The following is a 10,547-nucleotide window of genomic DNA, read 5'->3' on the forward strand; positions in this document are numbered from 1 at the left end:
CTTTTTTCTTTTTGCTTATGTGGTGCTGGGGAATCGAACCCAGGGCCTCATGCATGCAAGGCAAGCGCTCTACCACTGAGCCACCTTCCCAGCCCCAACTCTTTGCTTTTTAAGTTCAGTACGAAGCTTACTATTCTGCTTACAAGATATCAAAGATAAGAATTCAACCACCTTATATATGGATTTCTACGGAGAAGGGGTATCTAATCTCTCACACTGATTAAAGCAATAACTGTGAGTTGAAAAACGGTTTAAATATCTTTTTTGCCAGATTTAGTTCACTTTATTTTTTAAATCGTGTTGTAAAGGTGATATACAGAGGGGTTACAGTTATATAAGTCAGGTAATGAGTACATTTCTTTTTGAGCAGTGTCACCTCTTCCCTCATTTTCTCCCAGTTTTTCCCCTCCAAACCCCTTTCCCCTGCAGTTTGCATGGTTGATTCCCAACATAGTGTAGTGATTATCACTGAAGAATTGGTTTACCCTTTGTCCCACTGTTTCTGTGCTCCTCTTTTCCTCCCCAGATCAGACAGACTTATGTACAAGACAAAGGGTACAGAAATAAAAAATATCTTTGATCTTTTCCTGCTAAATACTCTTTTTATCCAGGTACAGTGGCTTATGCCTGTAATCCTAGCTACTCAGGAGATCTGAAGATCATAGTGTGAAGCCAGTCCAGGCAGGAAAGTCCACCAGACTCTTATCTCCAATAAACTACTCAGAAAAATCCAGAAGTGGCACTGTAGTTCATAGCTCAAGTAGTAGAGTGCTAGCCTTAAGCAAAAGCAGGTCAGGGACAGACCCCAGGCTCAGAGTTCAAGCCCCAGGACTGGTAATAAATAAACAAATACTCTTTTTCAGAAAAAAAAATTAGAGCTAGAGGCATGGCTTGAAGGATAAGGCATTTAGCTATAAACATGTAAGCCAAATGAGAATATAAGGACCAGAGTTGAAGTCCCAGTACCAGCAAAAGGAAAAAAAATGAAGGAAAGAGGGAAGGAGGAGATAGGTAGACATACAGAGATGATAGTCAGACAGACAGAGACAGACAGACAGACAGAGACAGACAGACAGACAGACAGACAGACAGACAGACAGATAGATAGATAGATAGTAGATAGATAGATAGATAGTAGATAGAGGCTTGGGGTTCCAGGGCTAGCATGATTGCCTAGTAAGCATGAAGCCCTGAGTTCAAATCTCTGTGCCACACACACACAAAAATAAAGAGTTAGAAAACACTATAAAGACAGATACGCAATGTAGACTGTCACAGAATTATTTCTTTATCTTGGAGAAATTATTTAAAAGGTAGAGAAAGTTATTGTCAACTATATTACCTTATGAGGCACAATGACACCATCATGTGACTGTATGGACCGGCCAATACGTGGGGGACAAAGTTCATTCTCCTTAGCCACTCCTTTTACATACTTAACATCATAAAGAAAAGAAATATCTCTAAAAATAAGAAAAAAGTATTTTCAAAAGTAAAATTTCTATCTGACAAAATAGAAGTAAGATACCCACCTATCCTACTCGTGGGCGAAATGGTCATTTAAGTGAGCCCATCTGACCTTCTTTCCTAGAACTTTGTACTTCACTGAGCCATTAGACATGAATTTCCCTCACGTTCTAGCTCTTCTCTACACACAATTTCCATTCACCTCACAAGCTCTTTGCCTTCAGTCTCATAGTTATTCCTTCCTTCCACTTACATGCTTGATTCTATCTGGCTCACCTCAGAGACTTCATTCTACTACTAAAATTTCTAAAACATTCCTCTTGATCATAATAAGTATTTTCCCTTTCTAAAAAGTGCCTCTTGATCCAGGAGCAGTGGCTCATGCTAGTAATCCTAGATACTTGGGAGGCAGAGATTATAAAGAGACCAGCCAGGGCAGAGAAAGTTCCACTAAAGTTCCAATAAATGTTGGGCACAATGATATGCACCTACCATCTCAGCTATTCATGAAATGTTAATAGTATCAGAATTCTGTCCAGTCTGGGCAAAAGCAAGACCCTATCTGAAAAATATTTAAAGCAAAATAGGACTGGGGAGGTAGCTCAAGTGGCAGAGATCTACCTGGCAAGTATGAGAGCCTAAGTTCAAATCCCAGAACCACACACACACACACACACACACACTTTCCTTCATCATGACTGCTGTTGTAATATCACTTTCTACTAAATGTCAATTGAAATTTCCTTGCCATTTGATTTCTGCCTATACCTCTCTTCTGAAATCATTCCCCAGAAGGCTGATAATGACTTTTCCTTGACAAGTCAAATAATCATTAGCAATTCTGGTCCACTGCTCACTGTCTGGTTGTAACAGAAAAGACCAGCAAATCTGTGTACAGCCTTTTTTTCCCTTAGAACTGGGTTTGAAGTCAGGGCCTTGAATACATTAACCAACTATTCTACTATTTGAATCATACCCCCAGTCCAATTTACATATATTTTTTACTTGACAAAAACCACCCACAGCAAATTCAAAAAGTTAAATCTACAAAATGAGAAGATATACTTCCAGGCCAAATCACTAACAAAGAGATGGATTCCCTAAAAAGTCTTCTATAACTAGAAATGGACCATCAATTCAACAGCAAACTAAGCAATTTCCAAAAAAAAAGAAACACAAATACCTCTTAAACATATGAAAACATATTCACATATAAGCAAATTCAAACAGATCTTAAGCAAACAGAATACTGTTGACTTGTGCACTTTAAGAGAAATATAAATTAAAACAATCCAGACATACAAATTTTTTTACCTAATAAATTGTCAATGATGAAGCTATAATCATCAAAAATTATTTTTTTAAAAAATTGGCAATGAAAAAAAGGTTGGGCCAGCCAGGAGGAGTGGCTCAAGGGCATAAATGCTATTTGGGAGGCCAAGATAAGAGGGTTGAGGTTCAAATCTAGTCTAGACAAAAAGAAAAAAAAAGTTTTCAAGACTCTGTCTCAACCAATGGCTGGGCATGGTGGTATATACCTATTATCCCAAGTTACAGAGGAAGCACAATGGTTAGTGTGGTTCTGTATCTTATCATTTCATCAACACTAGTGAAATAAGGACACGGGGTCTGACTAACACCATCTTAGCAATGTAGTGGATGATAGAGAATTGGGTCTAACCGGCACATTCTTGTCTTCTTGGTGGATGAAGGTGTAGTCCCACCCTCAGGTGATGCATGCCTGAATTCCTAGAGGTGGGGCAAGGACTTGATCAATAGGCATGAACTCAAGACACTCTCAAGCTCCCTGTGACTCTGCCCCCGATCATGAGCCTCTTTAGGTGCAGACCAGCTCAGCTGCCACTTCGCACCAGGCCTAGTGTTTCCTGACTCTCCTCACCTCACCATGCCATCTGACTTCAGCTCTCCATTGGAGCTGATCAGGTTTGTTGGGACTGTTTTTCTGCTCTTTCTTTACCCTCCTATCCTCATGGCTGTTTCTAACAAGACTAAGTATATTTGAAGCTGCAAGTTTTGGGGGATATGTGTCCACCTGCCATCACTGGCTTTCTAATAAAGACTCTCGATTAGACCTCTCAAAATGTGGCTTCTCTATATCTAAAAATGAATTGCAGAATAACACTAGGAAGCACGAATAGGAAAATCACAGTTCAAGCTGGCACAGGCACAAATCAAGACCCTATCTTGAAAATAACCAACACAAAAAGAGGTATGTGGTGGCTCAACACATGGAGTGCTTGCCTAGCAAGTGTGAAGCCCTCAGTTCAAATCTAATACTGCCCAAAGTATGTATGTATATAAGTATATCTGGACATATGTATGACTATTATATGCTATGTATCTAATATGTTATATTTATTACATAAGCTAGATGATATTTGTTTTGTATTTTACAGCTGTGCTCTGGTCCTTTGAGGTCATTGGACAAGTTACCGCTTAGCAGTTTCTATCATTTGTACATATATTAGTCTTGGTGCCATAACAACTTACTCCAAACTTAGCTTAAACAATGAACTTTTCATAGTTCTGCAAGTCACAAGTCCAAAGCAGGTCTCATAGAGCTAAGATTAAGGTGCTGATATGCTGTGTTCCTGGGTACACTAGAGAAAGACCCATTTCTGAGCTCATCTGGATTGTTAACTGATTTGCTGCCTTTCCCGTTATAGGATTGAGATCCTTGCTTTCATGGTATTTGCCCCTTTAGTTGTCATCGGAAGTCTCAGCTTCTAACATACAATTGTATTTCTTGGCTTGTGGACTCCCTCTTCACAGCCAGAGATGGCAGGTGGAACCCCTCCTATGTTTCAAATCCCCATCTGCTTCTGATACATCTCTGTGACTACTTTTCCACTTTTAAGCAGGTAATTAGGATGGGTTCACTATGACAATCTGGATAACCCCTCTCTTAAGGTCCTTAACTTTTACCACTTCTGCCAAGTTTTGTTGGCCATGTGAGGCTTGTGCTCATAGGCTCTAGGACTACAATAAGACTAGTAGAGAAGGGGTTCTTATGTATCTACCTGATCTTCACTTTAAAAAAAATTTTTTTTACAGTACTGGGGCTTGAACTCAGGGCCTGGGCACTGTTTCTGAGTTTTTTGGATCGAGCAGGTAGTCTACCACTCTAGCCACAGTTCCAGTGCCAGCATTTTGGTGGTTAATTGGAGATAAGAGTCTTACTAATTTTCCTGTCCAGATTGGCTTTAAACTTCAATCCTCAGTTCTCAATCTCCTGTATAGTTAGATTTACGGGCATGAGCTACCAGTGCCCGGCATAAACTTCATATTTCAAAACATACCAGTCAGGAATATTGACATTAAAACCTTTGTGTGGATTTTTTGTCACATTTAGATAGAACTAATTTATTTTTCAAAGTACTCCAAACATCTTGTAACTAGTAATTATTATCAATAACAGCCATGATTTAAAGGCACAGAACAAAGTACAGATACTTGAGAGCTAAAGCCCCAGGACACAAAAGTCAATAGGTCAAGTTCTAGCCACTCTTTCTAGAACTGCCACCACTGAGTAGTCAGACCCCATACTTAATAGCCCTTTAAGGATTTACAGGCTCTTTTCCATTCATTACCTCACCTGTGCTTCTTAACGCCCTAGAAGGCATGCAAAAGTGAGCAAGTCTACTGTTCTCTCACGATAGATCAAGAAAGTAACTTCAAAAAGACTAAACAACCTACTCAGGTGAAAGATACAGAAGAGCAGAGACACAAGGGACTAAAATGGACAACGTTTAGAAAGTATCCAAACATTTTTAACAATTAGAAAATTCTTATGAATTATACAAAAACAGTATTCACTGATTTGATCTGAAGCATGTCTACAGTGACATAATGGCGATGAATTCCCTCTGAAGAGAACCAGGAACCAAGCCCCGGTTCTCCAAGGTTTTCCATATCAAGAAGCTATGTTTCCTCTATGATGTACAAAAAAACACCTACACAGACAAGATGCTGGGAGCACTACATTTTGTCCTTTTCAGAAGGGTACAATAAGGAGTAGGAGTACAGGGGCAAAAGCATGCAAAAGCCCTAACAGATTTAAAGGTATGGACAGTTAGAACCTACAGATTTTATACTATTAATAATCATATACAAGAAGATAGTCCTTTACCTTACAGATTGTACTGATTTAACATAGATACTTTAAGTTTCATAATTCATGATTCTATAGTTTTTCCAGTCTTGCCCCTCCAATCTATCATGCAAAATGAGAAAATGACTATCTGCATCTTTCCCATCCTCCTCCTTCTTACCTTCCAGCTCCAGTTAGGGAGACAGGATGATCAATCAGGTATTTGAATCTATTCCTTCGAACAGGGTGCTGCCAGACATGATCTGCAGCACGTGGAAGGGTACACTGAAGAAGAAAAAAATCACAAAATTCCAGAAGAGGGCGCACTAGTCAAATAGACTCAACCAATTCTTTTTTTTTTTAATCTTAGTTACACTAAGAGGTTACTATGCAATGTCAGTTTATAAGTACGATGTATCTTGATCAATGTCACCCTTTTCATCATTCTCCTTTATCTCCCTCATCCTTCCTAACCATACCCCTCCTCACAATTTTCCTAATTTCATAGAATATGCCCTAAGTATTATGACTATGAGTACACTTGAAATATGGATACTGGGTCTAAGTAAAACCATCTTGTCCTTACCACATCCGGGAGTCTTAATAGATGATGGGGACTTTTCAGCCAGTTCGGAAATCTAGAGGTGAAATAGTTCATTCTTTGAATTGCATGTTTAGCAATGTCGTTTAGTTCCAGGAAAGTTTTGCTCCAGAGAATACCTGCTCTTGTTTGCCCAATTGTTACCCTAGTTTGCTTTGCTTATATCTAACACTTTTGTTAGGTTTAGTCCCCACCCCCAATCATGTGGTTTTTGCATTTATAAGCTTTGTGCCAGCTACATTCAGGGATACAAGTTTGTATGTGGGGAGGGTCGGAGGGGCATGAGTCCACTTGCAGTTGCTGGCTTTCTAATAAAGACTCCTGATTTGACCTCTCAAAATGTGGCTTCTCTGTATCTGATCAAATCCCAGTATAACACATTCCCCGCCCCCCCCCCCCCCACACACATTCCTCTCTTCATTAATCCACCTCCTCTCACTTGGCTTCTCCCACATGTAATAGTTGACAAAAGGATACAACCACATGGTTCAGGCAGAAAAGAGTTTATTGGGAGAGCCAGACAACTAGGGTGCACTCTAGGGTAGGGTGTAGCACCTCAAACTAAGGGCAGAGAGAGACTATATAAGGAAGGGCAAGAGGAAGGTGTGACCTCAGCTGATAAGGAAGTGACTTCAGAGTCTAGGGGACCTCCCACTAACTCCCAGGTGTGCAGTGACCAGTTACCTGGGGTTACAGGTACTGGGTGGGGACTTCCAGGGAGGGCCACAGGCAGTTTTGCAGAGAGAGAGAGAACAAAGAGGAAGGGGTCTAAGTATGGTTTTCCACGGAGAGAAAACAAAGAAAAGGGGCCATTTCCCCAGAGGACATACCACATAACTCTCAAGTGCCAGCTTCCTGGTAGTTATTTTGAACATTTTATATTAAGGGCATTGGTATATTAAGAAAACAGAATTCTTTTTCAGTAACATGGGGAAAGACTGAAACTAGAACAATTCTATAGGAATGAAAATAAGACCAAAAGAACAGTAATGATCATTTTAGTAAATTTACATTAAAACACATGGAGTTTGTAAAGATAGTAGAAAATAATGAAAAGGGTAAAACTGACCAACAAACATGGTACTCATAAGCTGACTTGAAAAAAAAAAGGACAAAAAAAAATCCAACCCACATTTGTGAAAATACTCAAGTCTTGGGAATATTCCTGCATAAGATCTGAGCTTTTGAGATGGAGAGGCTAAGTCTAACCGACACCTTCTTGGCCCCATAGCAGATAGGGTATTGGGTTTAACTGGCGCCATTTTGTCTTCATGGTGGAGGAAGGGGAAGTCCCACCTCCCCTGTGATGGTGTGCCTGAATTCCAAGAGGCAAGGGCGGGGACTTGGACAACAGGTTACTGGACCTGCCAATCTTTGGTCATGAACTCTCAAGCTCCCTGTGACCCTGCCCCCTGATCTGACCCTATTTAAGCACAGACCAGCTCAGAGGCCATTATGCCATGCCACGGCTTTGGTGTCTTCCTGTTCGTGTCTCCTGGCTCTCCTCTGGTCAATGTGGCATCCCACTTCAGCTCCCCACTGAAGTTAGTCTGGTCTGTTGGTATTGTGTTTCTGCTCTTTCTTTCCTCTCTGCATCTCATGGCTCAATTATCTAACAGTGATAAGTGTATTTGCTGGGCTGCAGATCTGTGACAGGAGTCCATCTGCAGACCACCAGCACTCCAATAAGGGCTGCAAATCAACCTCTCAAAATGTGGCATCTCTGTATTCTCTTACCATACAACACTTTTATTTTCAAGTTTAATACTGTCTAGAATACAAAATATATATTATATATATCAAATATTCTATATAAGTACATAGTCACCTTTGGAGTTTTAGTTTTCTTAGAAGGCAATAAGTTTTCAGGACAGGGGCCAGCATTAGCTGCAGAGGTTAGAGAAAGAAGAACTTCCTCAGGGATGAATTCGTTCTGGAGAGAAGTGGAAAGCGGTTTGGAATTATCCACATTATTTGCTTTCTCCTTTAGCTCAGGAAGTCCTACAAAAGTAATGGGAAAGAAAAGTTTTTACTGTAGTATTTTGGAGAATTAAATGGAACTTCCTAGACTGCCTCATTGATCTCATCTGTATTTTTCTATCAGAGAGAAAGATGGCTTCTAGCGAATAACACTAACAGTATCTAAATCAGTGAGTACCATCTTGTCAAAAATAATGCAATCAACTTTTCCTTCCCTAGAAACATTGCCTCAAACATAGGTTCAAAACCTCAAATATACAGGTGAACCTGCATTAATACAAATTCAAATATAAACTCAGTTCACTAACTCAGTTATTGGAATAGTCTTAAGATGACTCCCTTGATGTGGAAATGATAAATCTCTCCAAATTGTCATGCTACTTAGTAATATTCTTTTCTTATATAAAGTCAAAAAGTGGGAGCCAGATGCTGGTGGCTCATGGCTGTAATCCTTGGCTACTCAGGAGACAGATCTGGAGGGTCTCAATTCCAAGTCAATATGGCAGATAGATAGATAGAAAAGTCTGAAAGACTCCATCTCCAAAATAATCAGTAAAAAAGCTGCAGGCATGGCTCAAGTGGTAAAGTACCACCCGAGCAAACAAAGCTACCAAAGTCCTTGAATTGAAACCCCAAGACCACCATTAAAATATAGGTCAAGGTGAAGCTGGAGAGAGAGCTTTAGCCTCATAAGGGTAGGGATGACTTTGAGACTCAGTCTGAAACAAATTTGTATTCATTTGTACATAAATGAAAATCTTAAGCAATTATTCTTAGAACAAGGTCTAACCCCTGATACAAATAGACATGTACTAAATTGCATGTGTTTAGCTTACCTCCACTAATTACCTTTTTAAAAGTTTCTTTAAAGTCAAAGACCAGGTGCCAAAACAGATACTGTTTCATGCAATTATTAGTATTTAAAACAGTATTAAAAAGTGTATACTTGAAAAAAAAGTATAAACGTAGTCCTTAGGGGGTAGTAGTGAAACAGGATTCTGGTTCAAAAAATACTATACAAGTTATGGTGTTTTATTTAGACAAATGTGGCAGGAAGAGATAGATAATTAAGATGCCCTGAATTTCAGATGAAGAGAAAATGTGAATGGGCTGACATAGTGACTCACACCAGTAAAACCAGCACTAAGGAGGCTGAGACAAAAGGAGAGTGAGATCAAGGGCAAACAGGAAGCCTGTTTCACCCCACTCATCCCCCTCCCCAGAAGAAAAAACACAAAACAAAAACAAACAAGTGGGGGGCTGGGAATGTGGCTTCCAGGTAGAGTGCTTGCCTAGCAAGCATGAAGCCCTGGGTTCGATTCCTCAATACCATATACACAGAAAAACCGGGAGTGGCGCTGTGGTTTCCGTGGTAGAGTACTAGCCTTGAGCAAACGATGCTTAGGGACAGGCCCTGAGTTCAAACCCCAGGCCTGGCACACACGCACACACACCAACCAAACAACAAAAGGGTACTCCAGAAAAACGGTGGATGGTGAGTTCTGTTCATAACCACGGCAGTTTATGTCGCAGGATCCTTTAGGTTTACCTATTGACTCCTTGTCGACACTTTTTGACTTTTTGCCATCAGATGGCGATACCGAGGGCGGCGTCGTGGTGGGGCTTTTCAGGAGAGACATAATAAAACAATGGCTCCTTTTAGTCTTCGCACTTTGAAATATGCTTCCAGAAAGTTAACTGGGGAACAAATCGGCCTCCTACGGGGCCTCCTACGTTCAGGATGCCCCGCTGTCCTGGAGGCATTACAAGCCAAGACACAGGAGCGGAGCGAGGAGAGGCCAGCTAAGGGATTAATGTAGGCCGCAGCCGGACTCCTCCGCGGCTGTTCCCGGCGTCGGGCGCGGGGCCGGAAGACGACCCTCAGCTCGGTCCGGGGGCTCAGGGCAAGTCCCCAGGCTCCCCCACACACAGTGCCCGGATGCACTGCCGCTCCATACACTCCGGGTTTGGGCAGGACGAAAAGTCCTTTCTTCCTTAAAACCAACGACAAACGGACACCCGCGGCCGGGACTCGCAAGTTGTGTTTCCCGCCAGGTATCCGGCCGCCCCGCCTCCTGCTGGAACGTCTTTGGGTCGTCATAGAAACGCAGGACCCCCTCCCTCCCCCCGCCCGCGCCCGAGCCACGCTCTGTCGGGGCTGTCTATGGCAGTGCCTGCAGGAGGGGAAATTCACAGAGGAAACCCAGTCCGACCCGACCCTCGCCCGGGCTTCCGGTGTGTTGTAAGTCCTAGCAGAAGTTCCGTCGCAATCAAAAAGAAAAATATTGGAAAATGTCCAGAAATCGGGCCATGTCTCCCCGCGAGGGGCTTGGGGTTGTGGGCGGGGCAGGTGCGCAGGTTCTTCATGATATAGTTCTTGTTTTTGTT

General features: G+C 41.5%; 1 protein-coding gene across 1 annotated transcript in view; it reads right to left on the reverse strand.

Annotated features, from left to right (window-relative positions):
- The window catches only part of Axdnd1 (axonemal dynein light chain domain containing 1), a gene marked incomplete at its 3' end in the record, with an annotated part of 62,470 nt that extends 52,210 nt beyond the window's left edge, over positions 1-10,260 (reverse strand). The window contains exons 1-4 of the mRNA XM_013015517.1: positions 9,894-10,260; positions 8,008-8,180; positions 5,760-5,863; positions 1,343-1,463 (exon numbers count right to left, since the gene is read on the reverse strand). Coding sequence (XP_012870971.1) covers positions 1,343-1,463; positions 5,760-5,863; positions 8,008-8,180; positions 9,894-10,260 — 765 coding nt within the window. The remainder of the gene's footprint in view (positions 1-1,342; positions 1,464-5,759; positions 5,864-8,007; positions 8,181-9,893) is intronic.
- Positions 10,261-10,547: the final 287 nt, after the last annotated feature.

The sequence above is a fragment of the Dipodomys ordii genome, unplaced genomic scaffold (genome assembly GCF_000151885.1).
Source record: "Dipodomys ordii isolate 6190 unplaced genomic scaffold, Dord_2.0 Scaffold27, whole genome shotgun sequence".
Taxonomy (NCBI): Eukaryota; Metazoa; Chordata; class Mammalia; order Rodentia; family Heteromyidae; genus Dipodomys; species Dipodomys ordii.